We start from the raw sequence: 23,721 nt of genomic DNA, 5'->3' as shown, positions 1-23,721 counted from the left end.
TGATTAAAAACTAACGAAAACAAAAAATTCTTAGGGATTATTTTGCATAGTTCCCCCACCTAAACAAAATACAATAAATTATATTACGGAAATTTTAATGCAAGTTATTTCAGAGATATTATAGTATTTATTCTGTGTTTCAAGACACACAAACAAAGATAAATTAAACAAAATGCATCAATAAATGTTGCTAGTAAAACGACCATTGTTACTTTAAGACCATATACATATATATATATAAAAAAAACAGAGTCAGACAAATTGATAGCAAAACAGAATTTATTTGCATAATCAGACTAACAATGATTAATCTCACTATTCATACAGACTGACATTCTGAGTGAAAAGGAAGGAAAGAAAAGAATTTATAGAGGGTATGGCTTTGGTTAAATAGCATGCCACTACACTGATTTGAAAGGCTCCTGTAACATGATATCTTAAATAAAAAGAAGAAATAAGGCTCTAGAACTCCCTGAACAAGATAAAAGGGCAAATTATAATGAACAGACCCAACCTAGTGGTCATACAGTAGATGCCACTCATGCTGTGGGAAATGATTAGAATTAGTCCTGCCAATTGCTCTGGCAGACCACCGCCTTCTCGTGTAACAGCCAACACATTTTAGAGGACTCACAGACAACATGACAGACAGACTGTGGATTCTTACTGTGATCGGCCTGCGTGTCAAACCACAGGCACAAAAGCAAAGAGTCTGTTAACGCACGCTGGTAATCCACAGTTGCATAGTTGCAGGAACGTCACAAGCAAACGGCGTACTGTCCGCCGGCTTGTGCACTGCTCAACATTCATCCGTTTCCCAATACAGTAATCACAGCAAATATGTCCAAGTATCTGCGCCACGCCTTCGCCTCTTCACCCCCAAACAAGTGGTTAGGAAACACATTCGCCAAGCACATTCCAGACGATGTAGCTGCATTGAATATTTACAGAAACCCTCCCGGGAGTTAGTCCGAAACAGTAACGATTGTGAAAGAGATACAAACAACGTGGCTCCACCTGTGCGAGACGAGCTTAATTTTTTGCCCAGTGAAAAGACGAGGAATGACCGGACAGCGCAGAATGTCGGGACAGCCATTTGTGGACATTCTAGGTGAAAAACTAGGATTTGATACACGTTTTGGTTTTACAGACGAGGATACAGACAGTGTAAAGATAACTGTGACCACTGAAAGTGATTAAAGATTGGCTTCTCCTTTAAAGAAAAAGTAGCTGTGTAACATGGTTTCCACACTTCTTAGAACTTCATAAACAAGTGTTTTTGATCAATGACTAAACGTGACTCCAGAGTGACTTCACATTTCCCATTCTCTAAACAACCACAAGCTGAGTTACACATTTCCAAAGTCATGATGTTTTATAGCAATGTGGATTTATCCAAACCCCATTTTCTTCTACATAACAAGTGTTTAATAGTCTTTCTGACATCATATGTAGTAAAAAAATAAAAAGCTGACCGCACATTTCCAAAGTTAAAAAAAAACAAAAAACAAAAAAAAACAATAGGTCATCTGTTCCCTGCTAAAATGACACACTCAGCCAGTGAGCAAAATTGTCACACACACATGGATTTCAGTATCTCATCCAGTCTGAATTCACTGCACTGTAAAATGATAGAAACTGTAAAAGTTGAAAAACACAACAATTTTCAGCTAACCAAACTGACATCTTACAAACATGTAGAAACAGGGAAAAAAGTAGTTTGCTGCCTCCATAATTTGTGGGGGAAAATGGCACATTTCTGGCATTTCTAAAGGTTTACGACACCATTTACATGCCAAACATGTCTTCATTAGAGTTGCTGACCAAATAAAAGCCACTTCAAAAATGTTAGTCAGCAGAAATGTTTTTTTTTTTTTTTTTTTTTTCAAACTTGGCATGAAAACAGTATTCTGCTTCAACAACATGCACACAATCAGTCTAAAACATACTTCCATCACCACCAGAGGAAAACTCTTCTTTTCACTAACACAGCAAAATATTCACACCTCTTGAACTTTTTCAGTTTTGTCACAACCGCAAACTGCAATGCGTATGCTCAGATTCTATGCGACAGATCAAATTTGAAATAGTGAGAAATTGTAAATGATGACAGTTTTAAAATTTTTTTCGGACTTTTCAGCTGTTTGCTAAAAAGCCATTCGTGGGACAATGCAAATTGGTGGCAGCAGCATCATACTCTGATACAGGAAAGTTAATCAGTGTTAATAAGAAGATGAAAGAATGCTCACTTTAAAAAAGCATGTGCCATTTTCCTTAAACTTTACAATTTTAAACTACTTTGTGTTGATATCTCGCATAAAATCCATAAAGGTTGTCGAAGGTAGGAAAAAGTTCACAGGGTAATAAATGTTTTTGCATCGCGCTGTATTATAATCGGACCCTGCTCACAGCTCTAGCCTGCCCTAGATGTGGTTCTCTAGTTGAACAGTTTGATGAAGCAGCCCTGGCAGTAGGGTTTGTCGTTCTGCTCTTTGAACGTGCCTTTGTTGAGCTGCTTCAAGCAGAAGGCGCAGACGAAATGCTCCGGGTGGAACTTCTTGGACATGGCCGTGATGCAGCGGCCCGTGATGGGCTTCTGGCAGCCGGAGCAGAGAGAGCCGCGGCACTCGTGGTAGTGCACCTCGCAGTACGGCCGGCCGTCATGCTCGAAGAAGCTTCCGTTCACAAACGGGGTGAAGCACACCTGCGGACACACGAGAACGAGCCGTAATTTCACCCTCTCGTCTTGTTATTAGTGCGACAAAAATCAGCCAAGAGGGAGAAATTCTGGATCACGAACCCTGCAAACGAAACACTCGGGATGCCAGAGGCAGTTGAGAGCAGAGATGTAGTTCTCCAGGATGGCTCTGGCGCAGCCGCCACATTTCGGCGCAAACATGTCGAAGTAGTCCTTCCTGCAGTACGCCTTCCCGTCCTTTTCGTGGAACCCTTTGCAAGAAAAACAGGAGAGGAAAACGGGTTTTGCATGAGCCGTAAAGCAAAAGCGAACATATTGCTAATTCAGAACTTAACTAAAAAGCCTGTACCCTCTGGGCCGAAGAAGGATCCACACTGAGCGCAGAAGAAGTGTTCAGGATGCCATGTCCGGTCCAACGCCGTCACGACTTTCTGTACGAAAGGACAACAGCAAAGCTTACTACAGGCCGACACTTCTGCTCGAGACGCTCACGTTTTCACAGAGTGACGACGCACATCCAGTATGGGCCCGTTGCAGTAGTAGCATCGCGGAGAGAACAGATTGTGGTAATCTTTCTCACAGTACGGCTGTCCTTCCCGCTCGAAGAAGTTCCTAGAGCCGATCTCCTCCTGACAGTGTGTACACACAAAGTGCTCAGGGTGCCATGTACGGCCCATGGCAGTCACCACCTGAGTGAACAGGAGAGCAGATGGAGGATTGAAACATGTTTGGACCGATTATTTAAGGAGCTTCACAAACACTGCAGAAGCACAATCTTCCCAAGTAATTCTGGTGCAGGTTCTGGTGCAAATAAGTTGGCATACTTGAAATAAGAGAAAACTTACTGACACGTAATTTCAGCAAACTATAAGAGCTTGTTTTAAGTCAATTATTCCTTAATAGTGACGAAAAAGTACTAATTATAAGTCAAACAATCTGCCAGACATTTTTCCGGTATTATACGATAAACCATCTTGTGACCCTGGTGGACTATTTCAGCATGGGGGATTGTTTTTGTAACCTAATCCCACTTGGATCTGTATCCTTTGTTTCTTTGGTTTTCACAATGTTGTTTGTTTTCTAGCTGTATTTGCAATTTCGCACTATTTTGGGTAAATCTATCAAATAAAATTCCAATAAAATAGATTGAGGGTTATCCAGAGGGTATAAAGGTTTTTGTAAGGCCCAGTGTATGAAAAGTTGATTATATCATCTCACCTGCCCCACAATGGGCTTACAGCAGGCACCACAGACTCCTTTAGCAACTGTCTGCACCCCCAGCTTGTTGAGGTCAGACTGCAGGCTACCAAGCATGTTGTCCAGCTTGTTAACCTGCGTCGGCGGCCCACCTGGAACTCCGGCCTTCCCCTGGGCCATGATCTAGAACGGTTGCAAACAGTTATGTCTTTCTGCTCCACAGAGATGCCAATGAAACAATTAATCACTCAGAGGCTACTGAAGTTAAAAAACAGACATCTCTAAGGACAGGTGAACAACAGAAGGGGTAAGAGACGGGGATTCGTGCCTGCATTGGAGGGAAGAATGGGTCATACTCTGTTTGGCAGCCTATAGACACCAGGAGTTTGGGTGCTGCTGGTTGTACTGGCTCCACCGGTGGTGGATGGTTTGGGGTGTGGACAACAGGAGGAGGGGGTTCTGACTTAGGGATGGGAAGGTCCTGAACAGGCGCCGGTGGGGGTGTGGCTTTTGTAATTTGCCGAGAAGGGGGAAGTGGCTCCTGAGTGCGGATGGCTTGTGAATTATAGGAGGTAGGTGGAGGAAGAGGTGGTGGTGTTGGGACAGGGGGCTGCTGTACTGGGAGTGGTCTCTTAGGTTCTTCTATAACAGCCGGGCGACGAGGATTAGGGGGAGAGAGGGGTGGGAGGACCTTCCTGACAGGGACTGGTGACTCGGGAGGAATTATGATCTGAAGGGAGACAGAGAGGAGCGTGAAGGAAAAGCGAAAGAAGGTGAATTAGCTGAAAGATATTCTGGTTAGACGTCTGAGCACACAGCAGCCAACCTTGTCGACCTCACCGCCCCATCCATCGGGACGGAAACGCTGGGGTTTGGACGTGACGACGACCCCCTCGGTCAGCCACTCGTCCGATTGTTTGCGGCGCCGCTCCGAGCGGCCGATCCCGAGCTTACCCTGAAGCTCCTCTATGAGACGGTCCTGAGACGAGTTCTTGTTTACAATGACGGGGCCCATCTTCCTGCGCAGGTGACCGTCGCGGTACATAGGATGCACATTGGGAGTCTCTTTAGTACGCCTAATCACCGATTTTATCTAGGAGGGAACGGTGGAAACCTCATCTTACACCCAGATTCACCGTAAACCAGTTCACGCAACATGCCAGCGGGCTTTGGGGGTCGTGCATCAAGTCCTTTAAGCATGCTTGGGTCATATGACAGCAATGAGTTGAAACCCTCCAAATCCTCTTCAACATGACTCAAGCAAGCAAAATACTCACCAAGTCAGATGCGTTAGCTTTTTTTACACAACACAAGTCCAAGTGTAAGAAATTATTTTATTGATTATAGCAGCAAAAGCATTGAGTTAGCCATGGGTGCAATCTCAATCCAAAAACTGTTAGATGGATGGCTTCTTTTCTTTTGCTCGATAACCAAAATTAATTTATTTATTATGGTAACAAAGATACAGTAAGTAGGAATAGGACCAAACTAGAGATGTATCCAGCGGGAACTAGAACTGCCAGATGGATGGTTGGAAACTAAAAAAAAACAACAAACTTTTCTCCAATTAGGGGACGCAAGATACCAAACTGCTAACTTGTATCAACTCTCTTCTAGGTGGATGTTGTATGCCAAGAAGTCTCAAATGTAGCAAGTTTTTAGTCTCAGTAGAGTGCCTACATCTATGTGCTCCAGAATTAAGGAAAATGGCACCAAATTATCAGCACACCCCTAATTGACACATATGTAGCTCACTAAATTTTAAAAACACTTCATAGAATAGAATACGGGTTGCGACCAGTGTGGTTGGTAAATATGTACCAGTTTTTAACTTCAGCCATTTTGAAGATGTTAACAACACAGCTGAAGCAGATGCTAGCATGTATCAGTCTCAGCAGCCAGAACCAAAACGAGCCTGACGTGCAGATGCATACATGTCCCGTTGCAGAGACTCTGTCTATACTGGGAGCTTGGACCAGGGGCATGTCCAAGGCAACCTCTGGGGTCCCAGGGCACGAGGAGGGGGTCATGGACTCATCCATCCAGCTGGCTTCAGTCAGTGGAGTCATGCTGCCATCTGTATACAGCCTCTCAGTGAACGGTGTAATGGTGCCGTCCAGTCCATCATGTAGGGACATCGACAGCTCCTCATCAGCCCAGTCCAGGTCTCCGTTCCCATCGGTTCCCATGGAGTCGTCTGTGATGGTGTTGGTGGCGCTGGCAAACGTGTCGGGTTGCACACAGCTTCTGTCCATGGGCAGGATCAGGTCCTCTTGCACTTCCTGCAGTCCTTTCCCGAGAGAGTGAGCCTCCATCGTCTCTAGCGGTTCCTCTGTGTGCAATGTATGACTTTGTGTGAAACTCATCGCCAGAAGCTTATCTAGGGCCTCATCAAGAGAGGGCTCCTCTGCAGAAGGTTGCTGTAAAGCGAGGGAAGTGTCTCTCTGGGCTACTGGAGACACCTCTGACAGCTGTCTGCTGGTACTGGTGAAGATCAGAGGAGAGGGGATCATCAGCGGAGAGACTGCAGACAGCGGCAAATATGGTGCCGATGGGAGGTGCGGAGAAGATCGAGATGCAGACGCAGGCAGAGGCGAAGGAGTCGAGAGAGGGGGAGTGCGGGTTTTTGAAAGAGGCGGGGAGGTGAAATCTAAGTCCTGGTCAAGAAAACAAGCAGGCCTCTGGCTGATAGATTCAGAAGCACAGAACGTTTTACTAACGGATGGTGAAAGCCGCTCCGCAGACGGACTGGGGGTTTTGGAGGTCTTGCGCTCCAGGACAGTGTTAACAGAGGTAAGAGAGGGGGTAGTGGCATTGGAAAGGCTCGGGCTATTTCCTAACAAGCTGGAACTAGATGGAACAGACTGACAGAGGACGAGCAGGGACTTTGTTTGGGAGGACAGCAAGGTGGCAGAGACATCTATGACAGAGTCCAGGTCGATGTCACTGGCAGCAGAAAGAGACGAAGTAGGACTGTGGGGTACGAGAAGGTTCGGGTGAGGCATCACAGAGCCACTGTCCTTCCCTTCCTCATCTATGTGCAACTCTAGGGCAGCAGATAAAGGGAGGAAAGAAGAGGCAGGTGGGTGGGTAAGATTAAGAGAAGAAGAAGAAGGAGCCACTGGGGTGATGGAGGAAGGCGCTGGAGAATGGTGAGAGGTAGTTGGTGTCCCTGCTTGGTCTGGCAGAGAGCCCAAAGAGCTGGGCTAGAGGACAGAAGAAGTACAATAAGAGGAAGAGGACAGAGGTTATAAAAACTTCTTTAGGAGAGGTTTGTGAACAGAGGATGTAAAGTAGCCTCTACAACATTTACTCATGCTGACTTGTACCTTGAAGTCAGATAAAGAGGCCATCAGCTCATCCAACTCTCTGGTGGCACAGGAAGCCGACATTCTTGTTTGCTGCTGAGATGCATCCAAATCACTGTGACGTGTGGAAGAGCTGGAAAGCATGAAGGTGATTCTTTTTAACAACAATGAAGCTTAAATTCAAATGTAAATGGCGTTAAAAGTAGGGATGCACTGATAAATTGGCCCAGATTTTCTTAATTTTGGGAGATTAGAGATTGGCTGATACTTGCATGACAAATAGATCTTATCCACTGATCTTATCCACATCTCAAAGGTCTGAAAATCACCTTTTACTATCCTGTGAGAGAGGGCTGACTGACAGATCCAACCACCAGGTCATGTCTGTATGTGTGCAATTAACAATAGTAGCCCCACTGCTGACAAATTAGCGACTCTGTCATGATGTTTAACGTTTAAATTGTCATCGGCCAAAATCAGAATTGACAGATTAGACTTTTTAGTGATTGCCAGAAAATCAGTCAAATCAATCAGTGCACCCTAATTAAAACCTCGGTTTTATTCTGTGTTTTTACCCAGAACAGTAAAATGTATCCATGTAAAAATACCATTACTAACATTTTTTGTAAATAAGGCTAAGCAGTTTAATATAGACTTACATTATCCTAATAAGGCATTTAAAAAAAAGAAAAAAAATACAATTTCATTTTAAATCCTATATATTTATAGGCTTACAAACACATAAAACGTTGAAGGATTTGACAAACAAAGCCATACAGATAAATATTCACAACATTTCGACTTTTTCAAGTTGTCTCATTGCAACAATAAACTTTCATGCATTTCATTGAGATTTTATTTGACAGACAGTGAAGTAGTTAATAATTGCAACATAGAAGGATTTTTTTCCCCCCCAAAGTCTTGATAAATAAATCTAAAACGTATTTATTTTATACGAAATTTATCTTTTTATTCTTATGTCCAAAAATAAAATCCAGTGTAACCAGCTGGTAACTCCCAGAATAGCTGCAGAGATTGACGTATGCGGTGGAAAAATCTGTTGCCACAACAATTAGTTGTCATACTCTTTATGGAAGAGCAGTAATAAGAAAGCCATAAAAGGGAAAAAGCAAATATGTGAAAGATGGTGGTCAGATGAGACCAAAAGAAACTTTTGTGGGCTACATACAGAACGCTATGCGTGTAGGAAAACAAGCAGATTGCATCACTCTGAAAACATCATCCCCACTGTGACACTGTTACTTTGTGTTGGCCAAGCAGATAGAAAATTAAATACGTTCAAGCTTATGGCTGCACCAAGACTAGATGAAACATTTCAATATTTTCACATTTTGTGGATCTCACAATTCTGAAAGTCTACATCAAAATGTTATCCAAAGTGAACCTTGCTGAAATTCAGCTACCCTTGAAAGTTGGGCTGCACAAGATGCCGCAAACGTATGGTTTTCTCAGAATCACTGTTTGCAATTTGCATAAATGTGAAGAACCGCCTGGAGTGCAATAAGTGTTTGCTAATTATTGAAGTACCATGCATTCATGCTCTCTGCACTTCTGATATATTTGATATTTAATTAAATTTATTGTTTAATGAAGCATAAAAAGTTTAAAAAGGTGGTGAAGGCAATGAAAAACTAGAACTAAGCTTTATAATAAATTACTTTATTACTTATTTATTTTATTTATGTTAAATTTCTTAATCCGGACCTTGAGTCTGAATTTCATACGACAAACAAGCAAAAATGGCAGGAAAATGAAAAACCTTTGGATCTTTTTGTTTACAAAGCGTTAGATTTGTCAACTGATCTCAAACCCATGTCTTTGAGATGGAAATTATGCTTTTGTTTGTATTTTTAGTAGCTGGACTAATTAACTGCAGACTATGTTTGCTATGAATCCAGAATAAAAGATAGTAAAATGTTTAAATATTTGGTTTATTTATCACAAACCATATTGCAATCACGACATATGCAAATATTATATCACGTTTTCCCTAATATCCCGCACTCCTACTTAGAAAGATCACAATACATTTATTATTTCTTACTCTTCCCTGTATCACCTCTGAGAGAACCTGACTATTGATCTTTCTTCTTACTGTTAGCTTTTCTTTTGACTGCATGAATCAGAGTCAGTAAAAAACAGAGGCTGTACCTGGGTGAAGGACCTGAACCCTCCAGCAGACCGTCCACCGGGGGTCGAGCTTCCTCCGGCCTCATCCCATTCCGTTTTGGCTTTTCCTGAGGCGGGGGGCTTACGAGGATGTCAGGAGCGCCTCCGTTCTCATAGTGGGTGATACTGCAAGACGGCAAGGGTGGAGCTGCCTCCTCTAAGGAAACGTGACAGGGAGAGTAAATGCTGCTCAACACAAACAGAAGTGAGAAAGTGTCGAACTTCCCCCTTCCCCCGTTTCCCCATTTTCTACAAAGCGAATTCCTGCCCTCATGTCTTAGACGACGCACCGCAAATACAATCAGATTAGGGGGAGAAAAGACACAAGGAAAGTACAGACCAGATGCATTTAATAAAACTTGAGGCGTGTTACTTGAATAGATGTCAAAGAATTATGACATCATCACCATGTTTGCTCGTCAGCCTGCCCCGCATCGTCATTCTTATCATATAAATACAAAATATTTGTGACAATGGTTTTATTTAATACTAAAATCCCATTTAAATGTGTTAAAATTGTAGCTGTGACATATTTTCTCCAGCATGTCTCCACTCTTCTAACTTCTCTGTATTCGTTACTGGAATTTAAATGTCTGTAAGTGTTTTCAGGTTGGACACAAAAGGAAGAAGATGACACAGAGGTGCAATTTATTTATTATAATAGCAGCTTTCTCTACCTGTGGTGGGGAAGGAGGGGGAGCTCTGCTGCACGGCGTTGAGCTCCAACAGAAGCCGGTCCAGCTCCGAGAGGTTACTGCCCAGGGCAGAGGTGATGGCTGATGGAGATGAATCTGACGTCTTGTGTTTGTTAGGAAAACTGAAAAACACACAAAGTGTAACTTAAAGGTAAAAGAAAATGTTTACCTTTAAGTCTGCTTGACTCAGAGGACATTCAGAGAGCGGGAGCAGCACCTGTAAACATGGTCCTCCTCGATGTGCGACAGCGGAGAACTGCTGCTGTCTCTGGACCACGAGCTCTTATGGGCCGAACCTAAAGACTGGAGCAGATGAGTAAAGTCATTAGCATTTTAGGTTTAAAGCCAGAGAGCGCCTCGTGCTCACATAAAGTAGAGACCCACCTGTTGGGAGGAGTGGTGGGAGTCTGGCTGATCTGTCAGGGAGCCGTTCAGAGCGTCAGCTGAAGGCGGAGGTGGAACCGGAGGCGGTACGGACGCGTCTTGGTAGGGGAGTCCGCCCGTCGGGATGGAGTAGGGCGTCTCATCGGGCAGAAAGACCGGCCGCTTCGAGATGTGGGACGTAGTAGATTCTAGGTCTGCAAGCAGCGCATCTGAAAAGGTGAAATACTTTCTTTAGGTTCCCAACACGTGATCGATTTGGGATATCAGTATCAAACAACAAACAAGTATCAGATTATATGAGCCTGCATACAAAATCTTTTAGTTTGACCCAGGATTCCTGTCCAGAACCGCTCGTATCCTGAACAAAGAGTCACTGAATAATAATAAATGGGTCAGTTGTTCTCATACCCATTATGTTAATATCACATGATCAAGCCTTTTCTAACATTCAATAATAAGTTATGATGCTGATATTGTATCGGGTCAATATCGGTACAGGCCAATACTCAAAGCTGTAATATCGATACATTTTCGAAAGTGAAAAAGTTGCATCGAGACACTTGTAGTTTTTTTGCTCCTGGATCCATTTGAAGAAAACCGGAAAAAGCACAGAATCACATGAAGATAAAGAAATATGTAGAGATATTGCTTAGTGACAGGAATAATCAATTTGTCAGCCTCATTAGTGTGTCAGAAACCTAAAAGTCTGATGTTTTTTCCAGTTAGTGAACGCACCACAGTAAGCTCTTACAGCTCTACAGGTGTTTTCAGTATATAGTCAGATGAAGCCCAGAGATGTAGAATCCACTTTAAAAGAAAACTTTGGCATAAAATTTTGAGGCATTTTTGTGTTTTAACCAGACTGCAAAAGAGAGTGAGATTTACAGCAGGTAACAGGAAGGCGCAATGCAGCACAGTAAAGCTACTTTGTTTAATCCTGTAACAGTTTAAAGGATAAAATTAAGACTATCTTATATCAGAGGTAGTCTTTGTCTCTACCTCTGAAACAACTAACGATCCTGCATGGCAGGAAGGACAGAAATAAACATTTTTAACGTCTTTCATAAATCTTATATCAGCTTAGCTCTTAAAGTAAAACTGATTAACAATCATTAGAGGGCATGCTGCATTGTGGGTTGGAGGCCAGTAAACTCCCTCATGTGAAGTGACACCGAGTCTGTCATTCCAATGTGTTTACAACAAAATCAACACAGCAGTTTCCACAGCATCATGTCCAAAGCTGTCGAAGCCCTGAGCAGAATTTCCTTTGCAACATCCAGTTGAGCCTTCTGCACACCTTTTAGAAATATAGAACATTATATAGAAAGTTTATACAAAACTTTATTGAGCTCAGGAAATAAAGTGAAAATGATCAGACAGGATACAGAATACAAAACCCCAATAAATTTTCAAGTATTTTGGAGAGCTGCAGAAATGAGCTCAAAAATTAAAATTATCTCAAGATTTATTGCATAAATTTCAAACATGTTAAATGCGAGTTTCTCTATGAGAATATAAATCATCCTGCTGTGTGTTAATTCATGCCTTCCTACGAGTCCTGAGAAGCTGCACCGATTGCAGTTTTCTGTCCGATCACTGATTTTTAAAAACCGGTCCTGCTGATTCCGATTTTGGCCAATACTGATATTTTTTTAATAAACGACACTGTCAGGTGTTATAAGCCCACAAAACAGCTTCAATTTTCTAATCTTATTCTATTGGAAAACACTGAAAAATACCAATGAAACAATACAAACTTGTTTTAGATGCACATGAAGTAGTGGCATTAAATATAAATGAAAAGTTTAGAACATTGCCATTCAAACTACTGAATTAACTAAGCAAAAATAAACAAATCAGTTTCTTTACAGTTTTCACAGCCAGTCCATTTGAGACAAACTTAACAAGACAGACTGACAAAGAGGCAGGCAGGCAGAAAGCATTTCTGAACGGCGTCCAGGGTTGAGAGGGTACAAAGTTATCCTCCTGAGAATTTGGTGCAACTCCAGAATAAAATAGACCCTTACATCACACCATCCGTCCGTCCATCCATCCAGCCACCGTCTGACCAGAATAGACCGCCGTCACCAGCTGCATGCCGTTATGCTACAATGCTTTTGACATGCCATCATCTGCTTTAGATGATCCAAAGCTCACAGCGGCTTAAAAAAGCAGCGTCGCTTCAATCCGAGAACATACAAACCTGTCTCGATTTAGAGTTTCTTTATGACTGCAAAGTTTTATTTCCCGGTGATTTAGAAAGTGGTTCAAAGATCAGCAAAGAGAATATTTCACACTTCTCTAGACAAGAACTTCCATATTTAATCCTGACTCTTCATCATCACCATCTGTGGTCCAAAGGGGAATCCTGCCCAGAAGCCAAACGTCCTCCGTCCTGCACTTTGACGTAAACCATGTGGGAGCTCAGGCCTATTTAAAGCAGTAAGCTCAGTGAGTAACCATGTCTGTGCAAATGTGCTGAAATATCCAGACCAGCTCGAAATAATCTGCACCTGGTGCTGACATGCTGAACAAGGCCCGACTTAAATTGACTTTGTCGCTCATAAAACAAAGCCCGCAGATAGAAAAATGCCACAAGTGGTTTTAGGACAAAGGTGAGCCGTAAAATGCGCCAATCTAAATGTAGCTGTGGTATCATATTTCTCTTACCAGGGTTTTCAAATTAAACACGCTTTTGGACTTGCTATACTTGTTGTACTGAATTCCTAGAAAGTTCCTGTTGGCCTTGGCAGAAAGGACAGAAATCCTGCCCAAGGACTGCAGAGGCACTTGCAGACAAAGCAAAGTTCTCCAAACTCACCATTGGCTGCTGATATGACACAGCAGTGACTGGAAATATTCAGAGTTATTCTTAAAGACAACTGTGATGAATCTTTTGGAAATATGAAATTATCTTCTTACTTTATCATGGTTTTAATGTGATCTTCATATGAATCTGGTGCCATCTGAAAAGGTTTTCAAGGAGATTTCTGGGATAAAAAGATACTTTGTCCTTAATGAACATGTACTTTATTATTTTATTAAATTACATATTATAAATTAATTAAAATCAAGAGTATGTCTCATGCAGATCACTCACTATTTAGGTCATTATGCAAATTGTCAGAAACCAACAACAGACAATGCTGCTGTAACACATGGATAATTTCCCTTTGGGTACATAATGTATTTCTGAATGAATTATTTTGCACATTGAACTTTCATTCTTTGTATGTGAGAATGACTCCATGACAAGGATACTACCGCTATTCCTAAAGAAAATGATCCAAATATCTATCTGCCATGTTTTTGAAAATATGTTTAAAAATAGTCTTTAGAAAAATGTTAACAGAGCTCCACAGTATCAGGAAAACATCACAATGCAATATTACCATGGAATATTGCGATAACGACATAATAACCCATATTTCCCTCTTTTCCATCATCACGGTGTCTGACCTTTTTCCTCAGAGTCGCTTAGATCTACTGAACATCAGATAAGAACATAAAGGATGAGGAAATCCCACCCAAATGCCTGAATATGTCACTGTAAAGCAGAGTTTAATGCACTACAGCCTAACAAACATTACATTCAAGCAGACCTGCATGGTTCTAAGCTTGAAATGAATATTTAAATAGAAACTTTAATAGATTATTTTCTGACGACTATTTTTGTTTAGCCTAGGCAGAATAGTTGGTGCTCATATTAAAAATAACAGCATAAAACACAAGTTTTACACTATAGAAATTGCACACACCTATATGAAAGTGAATTATTTTTGTTGCTGGTTTGACATTTCTATTATTGTTGATGTAAAACATCCTTGTTTAGTTTCATTATTACCTAGAGCTGGGTGGGGCTTTGTTTCTTGTGCCGTCATAAAAAGGAATATATGGAGTTAAGAGAATCCATTTGTTTTATTAAAATGATTCTAAATATAAAGTGATGAATGAATGAGAAAATAAATAAATCTTCACAACACAGATGGATATCACAAGTTTTCTTTTATGATCATAGAAATATTGAGTAAAGGCAGACAACAGAAGGTCAGGTTGTTGGTTTGAGTTCAGAAATCTCAGCTTCTTCACGAGTCAGTAGTTTGCTCTTCTGCTTGCTCCCGGCTGCCAGCTGATGGAAAGTAGATAACAGACAGTGATCTAGTTCACTTTGGATGTGTGAACACAGGACGATAAATGAATTCATTATGAAAGTCTGTTGATTGTTCACTTACACAACAGCTTACTGCTCTGAGCGCACATTGCATTCACAATGTGCGCTCAAAACCTTAATTGCCTCCGCCCCTATCCTGGCAAAGATGCTGCTTCTCCAATGCTTCCAGACCTGATATTTCCTGACCGAGCATTCCCAGAATCTCAAATTCTCTCAGACCGTTCCACTGCAGTACCAGGATCTCCTGCAGGAGTTCGTCCCTTTCTTTCCTCAGCTCCATGTAGCTGTTGGACTTTTCTTCACCGATGCGGTCCAGAACCTCAGATGAAACCTCTATGTGAGCTTGAGTAAGGAGCTCTCGATTCTTTTTCTTTTTGAAGCGTCAGTTTCTCGACTGAGGTCATTCATTCCTCTTTTGTGATTTGCTTTGGGAATCTGGATTGGCACTGGACATTTGTGACAGACATTACGGATTTCTTCCAGTTTCTGCATGAAATGGTCTGTGATTTCAGCAGCCCGTTCAGCTTTGGACTCCACATTTAGCCGCAGATTAGTTTCCACCTGGAGCTGGTGATTCAGTTTTGGAAACACATGAGTGAAAACTTCTTCTACTTTTAAGGTAAGGTACAAGCAGCAGATTTATTTTTGGTAGGTTATCTTCTACACCATAAAAAAAATGCGCTTACAGCTGTTGTTTGAAACCAACTTACGACCAATGGCTTTGCTGGGATCTCCATCCTGGAGCTCTTTGAGCTTGTCAATTTCTTGACTCAGAGCCATGTTCTTCTTCCTCTCTGCTTCAAGCTTCTTCCTGAAGTGGTCTCTTATTTCTGCATTTTGATGGTGGAGTTCTTCGTTTTCACCAAAAAGAATGTTCAGCTCCTCATACATTTCAAAGAGGTTAAGCATATGCTCACGACTCCACAGGTTCGCCATGTTTGCATTTTTCCAACCTGAAATGCTTGCTTCCCCAGTGCAGAGGGAAGTGTGTCGAAGGCCTGAGTTGATTCCCTGTAGTGAACTCTGAACTGCTGGAAGACCCGACTGCAGTTCCAGAACATTTGCTGCGTCATCATAAGGATCCGCGGCGACATTCTGGCGTTCTGTCCACCAATCACAGCAGAGACATTCCTCTCACTTGTTCCATTCAGATTGGAAAGGACATTTCCATCGTAAAATATCTGAAGATTTTACATCTAGTTGGATGTAGGATTTCAGAAGAATATTTAATCACGATGCTATTGCTGAAAATGATAAGGTAGCTCACAGTTATCTTTCATTTTCCTCTCTTTTGTTATATTTCATATTGACTCAACCACTATTCATGAGCATTAGCATCTCAGCCATTAGAGAAGGTAACATGCGACTGGCAAAATATGTTATTGCAACCAAGTAATACTTTGCAATTACAATATTGCGCACACACAAAAGAATTTATCAATTATTTATTAATTAACATTCTTAATCAAACATTTTCCCTATAGAAGTATGAGTATGTTCATGTAATACACTGCTGTATAAAATTGCTGGAAAAATTTGTAAAAACAGACATTAAAATGCAAAGTTCTTCACTTTTACTGAAATCTTAGATTTTTAATCTCATATTTCAAACAAGTCGAAGCAATTCGAATGCAGTTTGTCCTACACTTGATTCAGGACAAACTGCAACTTGATTCAGCAAGACATATTTGACCAATGACAGAGAGCAGAAGGATTAGCGAACTGAAACACTAATCGTGTGGGAATCATTAATTTGACCTTAGTTGCTTCAGCTAAACGACATCAGTTTGTAAGATAAGGCTTTGTTTTTGGACCCATCACTGATCAGTCTTCTCAAGCTCCTCTTGAAATGCAGAAGCAACAACAGCAAATGTATCTTATAAATTATGAACAACTGATTCTGTCCTTCTTACATTTTTTTTAAGCCACTACCTTTGGTTGTGGTTAAAAACATACTTGTGTAAGTCCAAGAAAATCAGTGTCATTGTTTACAACATCTCCTTCTGTTCCCTGGAAGGACTTGAGAAATCGAGCTCTGTGTGAGAAATCCCGGACAGAGAACTGAAGGATGATGAGAGTCAAGTGGACTACAAAACTAACACAAGTAAACTTCCTGCAGCTGCCAAAGTGTGAAGAAGAACTGATCAGACAGGAAACAACATCAAATAATGTCACTATGATTTAGCTCCTAACTTTCAAAGACAGGAAAAACATGGAAATAAAACATCTGACCAACAATAACAACGAGTCCTTCTTGGTAAAACAGGAAAGTAAAAATACGTCTCACTAAAGGAAAACAATGAAGGCTTGTGGAAATTATTTTAAATGACCCAAAATGATTTTTGGACCCAAAAAAAAAAAAAAAAAAGATGATAATATTATATTTAAAAACTAGACTGGAGTTTGAAGAGTATAGACCTGAAATGTTGTCGATTTGTTTTGCTTTATGAAAGAAAACAAACTCTAAACAGAAAAGTCTCAAACTTTCAGGAACTTAAAAGCATCAATAAACCAAACAGCAGTGTGGGCCAAGTATCGCTCTAATCTTTTCCATTCCAGACAAGGGGTGGTCGGGTGGGGGGTGTAGCAGCCACAATGGACAAAGTCCAATTCTGCTAACAGCATCCTGACTCAATGGCTGATTGTGCAGCAGTCTGAAGGAATAAAACTGTCGTCAAAAATGAAACGACTGGATCAAATTATTTCAAGCGACTTCATCTGACTTGAGTCAAACAATACACAGACTTGCAGTGGCGCTGTCAGTGGACATAACTGCGGTCACGCTGCGGTACCGTATTGTGTTGACATTATACACATTCTTGCGGCAGTGGGCACACGTATAGTCTTGACTTTGTGCACCCAATGTCCACCCACTCACAGCTCTGCCACAGTCCTGCAATGTTTATCGGATGGGATGAAGGCACATGAGGAATTCCAGACATTCCTCCGTCCACCCTGAGAAAGAAACCTCTCAGGTAGGGGCATGTGGAAAACGGCTCTGAACGCAAACACACAAACTTAATCTAGCGAAAACGGTCATTAACATCCCGCCTTTCTCCCCCCCATCCCCCAAACGCACCTGGAGTCAAGAAGAAGACACTCAATACTCAACGCTATCCACAGCATGCTTTGAATTCCACAATAAGGGAGATGCCTGTGTTTTTACCGCCCTTCACCAGACAGTAGGGAGTACACGAAACCAGAGCACTTCGATCTTTTTCATCAACATGTGGGCGACGATGAAAGGTCATCAGGGTCCACAGCTCACCTGTTTATACCCAGGGAGCAAAAAAGAGCAGAACTGGCTCCGGTCCCAAACGGAAACCCTATCCTATCCCATCAAGCCAACCCAACGTGATATATTTATAACAAACAAGAAAAGCAGGGGCCGGAGTGAGGTGGCGGCATGGGAGACGCCAAAGAGAGAAATGACATCAAAAAGGTGATGGAGTCGACAGAGAATCTAACTTTAAAGATTAAAGATGGCCAACTATTGTTTTTACCGTGCAATTTAAGAAAGAGAATCCCAAAGAGACAATGGTTGAATGGATGAACGTTAGTGATGGCATACAATCAGTGAGACAGAGGCATCATTTAGCGATTGCTAGCTAAAAATACCCTGCCAAGCAGAGGCATGTAAGAAAGATGACACTCCCTTTGAAAGAGTGCTGGACCAAAATAAAAGTGCTTCCCCACAGGACAGTAAATCAGATCACAAGGGAAAGTCTAGCGACTGATGCAGCACTCGGTCACCGAGGACAGTCAGAGCCAAGGCGTGGATGAAAACCGTATGTCAACGAGGAGCCATCTGGGCTGTCTGCAAACTGTCAAAGATCGGCCATCTTGTCATTTACGGCATGCGAGCGCTTGTTAAAAGCACATTCGTTCTTTCAATAATATTTGTTCCAGGCATTTTAAAAAAATGTTATCTATGATTGCGTTGACAACGGTTAGACATACGGGATATTTAGCGTATTACAAATGTTCTGCTAACTGCTGCCAAAACGATTTAATATAGTGAGGATGAAAGATGTGGAAAAAGTAATTGAAACTTTTTACGAAAAAAAAAGTTTTATTCACATGGATGTGGAGTCACTCCAACCTCCATGTGCTAAAAATTGTTCAATTGGATCAAATAAATCAGTCCCTCCAGTTTTTCACAATTTCACGATAAAAGTCACACAAAAAAAGTTTGTTTTTTTCCACTAATGCTGGGTAATTGTGACTTTATTCCAAAGGTTCTGCAAAAATTGTCATAACCATTGGGTTTGAGTGACTGATGAGCTATAGTCCGTGATGGCGAGTAGCTATTTAAATTCTTTAAAGAATAGAAATATTTTTGTCTGTTTGGTATTTTTCCCTTTTTGTTTTCCTCCATATGTTGATTTTTAAACAAAATTCCTTGCAAATATTTCCAAAGTAGCACCGCAAAATTTGTGATTTTGAAAGCAAAAAAGATTCATCATAAAAATATGGTGAAATTCTGGAGGGACTGATAAATATTCATCCATTCACTGTATATAGAATAACCAATTAATCCAAGACAAGCTGACAAGTTCTCTGCAGATTCAGATTTCTTTTCCGACAGGTCAATAGGTCAGATAGGCTACCGGGATTAGCGAAATTTAAAAGAAACGAAACGAATGAAAACCGAATCCTTTTACAACCTTTTAAGTTGTAAAATTAAAAAGTTTGTGTTTTGTTTTCCTGTCTTTATACAGCGACTGTTCCCAGCTGCATACTTCATGCAAGGCCAAAGAGTTAACAACTGTATACAAAACCTAAAACATTATTTCAATAAAAAAATAACAAAAATACATTACCTTTATCTACAAGTGTTTGTACACTAAACAATTGAATCTCTAATTTAAACCGATGAAATAAAACTGCACTAAAATTTAATAAAATACGGATAATTTACAGCTAACCAGAATGATCAAAATTCAACAACATGAAAACTTTCAACTCACAAGAAAAAAATGACAAAGCCTCTGTTAAATAAGGAAAGATATTTTTTCACACGCAAATCCAACCTTAATGTGGCATGCATCGATAATTTGTAGAAATTCACAGATCTTGAAGTTTTTAAGGCTTCAGAGTGACGTACCGATTTATTTTGTGAAACAAAAGCATCAGGCTTTACATCAGCCTTATTAACCTGATATCAGTCAGTGCTCGTCTTGAGCCAAGATCTGAGGTCATGTAACTGGGAGGGCATGGAAACAGCATGTGAGAAAGAAACAGGAAGCGACTGGAAGGAGCTACAACTGGAACAACAGTATGGTACACCAGCAAATAACAGAGGAAAGGCTGTTCTGGCACCCGGCTCACAGACTGTAGGCCCGCCGCTGCCCCCTCCAACAGCGTTCGACGGCCTCCAGCACTGAGTCCGCTCATTGTTTTCCTTCACTGTTTCCTGAGGATGTGAGACAGGCTGAGTTGCCTAAGCGATGAGGTCAGTCACGCAGCTCCCTCTTCCCCAGACCTACAACAGGATGGGTGTGGATCAGGGACGAGCCTGATTTACAGTCGGGGGGCTTCTTTGCAGCTTTGCAGGCGAGCCCACCGGTTGAGCATGGTATGCTCCAACCCTCCAGCCTTTCACAGGGTGATGACGGCTCGTTTGCTAACACTAACTCTGCACTGACTCACAGTGAGCCGCTAAAACACCTTTAAAGATTTTCAGCATGTAATGCAAATGGTTTAAATAATGCAGCGTCATGATCTACACACCCAACCAAGTCTTCTCAGGGTTTTGTAATAAATGTAAAAAAAAAAAAAAAACTCCCTCTCTGCCAGGCAATCAACCGGTCCTCTAAGGTTACAGGCCTGCCGTGTGTTTACAGATGCATTAAGGTGTTGCTATGTGCTTCGGTTTACACACAGATCTGTTCGTGCTTCAATAGGTCTGGAAAAGGTGCCTGAGGAATTCCCTCCGTTTCTAACTATAAACAGCATTTGTTACCTGCTGTGTTCCCAGAAAATTTCCCGAGTCGGATTAGAGGAAAACTGTTTTCTAAACACGGCGTCGGCTCCTCGGCTAAAAATTAAGACGGAAACAAAGAAGTAAAACAGCAGGAATTTAGTGCTACCTGTTAGCTTAGGGGAGAAAAAAACTTTATAGTTATAATCAGAGGCGCACGACCTTTTCTCCCCCTAAAAAACTTCCCCTAATGCAACAACTGACTCTTGCTTTGTGTTAAGTCGGTTTCTCCTCTTGTCCACATTACTGACAAAAACCTGAAAACTTCATCCATCATTTCGTGTAATTTTTCCACACCCTGTCCTGGCTCCCTTTCACACTAACCTGTGCTTCACGCTGAGGCAACAAACCTCCAGCAGAAAAAATAAAGTAAAACCCCCCACTGTGAAGTCTGGACCACATTTCCAGCACATTCTCCAGAACGTCTACACTAGGCCGGACCTGGAAAGAGGCACTAATGTAGGGAGACTGAACTCTCCCAGTCACTTCAATCAAAACTTGTATTAAGGTCACGATGATAAATTTTGCTGAGAAATAAATTGTCCCAGAAGTTATTGCGATAAATGGTAATATTGTTGTTTTGAGACCATTTTTAAAGTAACTCAATGGTGATGGCATAATAACGCAAAAACACATTTTCAAAGATCATTAAACTCTAATGAACGTTTAATACTAGAACTGGAAGATATTTTAAATATCCAAAACACATAAACAAAGCTACAGAACAATAAATAAAATGAATTATGAAGTCTCTGTAAACAAAATTGTCCTCCAGAAAAAGGGCTGATAAGACCAAAGTACCAAACTGGAGACTTTTGTCATCCAGTTTTTGTCAGAAAGAGAGAAAAAGAGAAAAACGATAAATCGTGAAAATGGAAATTAATGAGTTTGCTTCAATTAATCATGCGATTAACTGATTTATTGCTTATTGCGACAGGTCTACTTCTACTTTCTGATAAGCCTGCGTAAAAGTTCAGCAGTTCACAGTATTAGAAAAAAAAGAAATAGAAACCAAACTGATTTAATTTAAAACAGGGCAACAGACAGAGCACTCCGACACATGTTGCTCTGAGGTCCACATCTGGGCGAGGACTCGTCCCATAGGGCCACATGCGCGCTGAAAATGAAGCTGGGCCTGGTTGCCACCTGGCCAAGATTGTAAAAAGACTGATTGGAGAATTTCACTGGAAATTTCTGAGTCAGCAAGGGAGGGCTCACCCTGCTTCTTCCAGCAGTGATGATCACATAAATCGCACAAGAAAAACAACAAAAAAAGGGTTAAAAGAAGATCAGGTTTCTTTCTTGATTCACGTGAGCTTTTATCAACCAATCCTGTAGCTTTTTCAGCTAAAAGGTCAGTAATGAAGTGTGTTGTTCTTGCATACTCGAGGAGGGATTAGGAAACTTAAAACTACCACTGTGGGGCACTTGGGAGTCATTTAATCTACACGTTTTGACTTTTGCTCTACCGAATGTCAAAACTCAATGTTTTTAACAAAGGGTTGGAAGATTTCAGGTGGACGGACGGAGAGTAATTGCATCGCCGCCGGAGCAGGAGAGGTGTGGCGAGAGGTGAGTCATGACCTCGCGGGTATTTGGCCTTGGACCCCGAAAGAGAATGATGCTCGAAATTCCTCAGCAGCCTCGCCCTCCCACCCCCCGCCTCTTGGTCTTCAGCAAGCTGTTCAGAGGGGATGTAAGCTCCCACTTAGTCAACAATACGTCCTTTCAGCAGACTACAGCAGCAAGAGCATCGAATGTGGCCTGGAGGTATTCTCACAGCAGGCCAAATGCTAAAATGTGAGCCATCGTCTCTCCACTTAAACAATTACCAAATCCATTTAACTAAAGCTCCTTCTTTGAGAGGTCAGGAAAGGAAGGAATAAAACTTCACAGATTCAGAGGATTAGCATGAAGTGAATATATAGTTTTATATAGTTGACATATGAAATTGTAAGTGGAAGGAGATAAGACAGTTTGTGGTGTACCTAGCATGTCTTACTTTTGTCAGTTTTCAAAGCATGAGTTAAACAATGTTGAACGGATGGATGAATGTCAAAATGTACAAATATTTCCAACACCAATGAGCGCAATTAAATTTATTTTCCAGCCTGTGTAATGAACGCATTGACAGGGAAAATGTTTGTACTAGTCACGTCACAGAAAATTAAAAGGGTGTTTTCAATACCCAAGTAAACAGACAAATTGGGGGGAAAAACACTAAACAAACGATTGTTTGATTTTCCCCACAACCACAATGTCCAGATTTCTAATTTAAAAATCAAGTGTTTTCGTGGGTCGGTGGTTATGTTTGTTTTTGTTTTGTTTGTTTGTTTGTTTGTTTTTTCCAGTAATATCTGCTCTATCCCAGTGGTTTTAAACAGCCAGAGTGAGGGCTGAACCCACATTGTGCTGCCTGAGCAGTCTAAATACGGAGGCCTGTTGACTCCACCACTTCAAAGTTGGAATGAGTAGCCTGGGGCAAGAACGAAGGAGTTCACGTTAAAGCTCGACAACAACATGACAACTGAACATCTCCTTCCTTTGGAGCGATAAATTGGATCAAAAGTGGCTCATCTACATGGCGTAGGAGCGACGTATCATTATCAGAGACATAAACATGAGCGCGAGGGAGAGTTCAAACAGAGGTGGTAGTAAAAGGCTAGCGATGTCCAGCCGCTAACTTACTGCGAGGCTTTTAATAAACAAATAGGAGCGAATTATAAAATGTGTCAAACGACTACTTCTTTTTTTCGCAGGGCGCTTTAACATTTCTGTCTACTATTAACCCACTTTTCCAGAGAGAAAGAATAACCTGAAGTTGACCAGAAATACTATTTTAGACACCAAATCTCGACGAAACGTAACTGACTCCTCCACCCTGCTGCCCGTTTCTCTTCATAGAAAAAAAAACCACTCCGCTTTCCAAAAGCAAGCTTTGCAACTTACCCAGATCGTCCATGGTGACTGCCTGGTTGTGTCCGGCCTGAGTTTTCTTTCTAGCGACCTTATCGACGGGTTACGGAGTCTGGCTCTTCAAACTTCTGCACTCCAGCTCCACAAGTTCAGTCAGGATAGGGACTCGTGAACGCGCA

At 41.4% G+C, this 23,721-nt stretch overlaps 1 protein-coding gene across 1 annotated transcript; it reads right to left on the bottom strand.

Annotated features, from left to right (window-relative positions):
* Nucleotides 1-261: 261 nt before the first annotated feature.
* LOC106929225 (uncharacterized) lies at nt 262-23,721 on the bottom strand. The gene is made up of 14 exons (XM_015005971.2): nt 23,576-23,721; nt 10,473-10,681; nt 10,306-10,391; nt 10,071-10,210; nt 9,376-9,550; nt 7,225-7,336; nt 5,830-7,101; nt 4,722-4,988; nt 4,224-4,625; nt 3,917-4,078; nt 3,214-3,387; nt 3,048-3,129; nt 2,801-2,949; nt 262-2,704 (listed from the first exon to the last, which is right to left on the bottom strand). Exons 1-14 carry the CDS (start codon nt 23,586-23,588, stop codon nt 2,438-2,440), a joined length of 3,510 nt encoding a protein of 1,169 aa, XP_014861457.2. The 5' UTR covers nt 23,589-23,721; the 3' UTR covers nt 262-2,437.

The sequence above is a fragment of the Poecilia mexicana genome, unplaced genomic scaffold, assembly GCF_051168715.1.
Source record: "Poecilia mexicana isolate PSO_F unplaced genomic scaffold, ASM5116871v1 scaffold_9, whole genome shotgun sequence".
In the NCBI taxonomy this organism is placed as follows: domain Eukaryota; kingdom Metazoa; phylum Chordata; class Actinopteri; order Cyprinodontiformes; family Poeciliidae; genus Poecilia; species Poecilia mexicana.
This window is presented reverse-complemented; position numbering and strand designations above follow the sequence as displayed.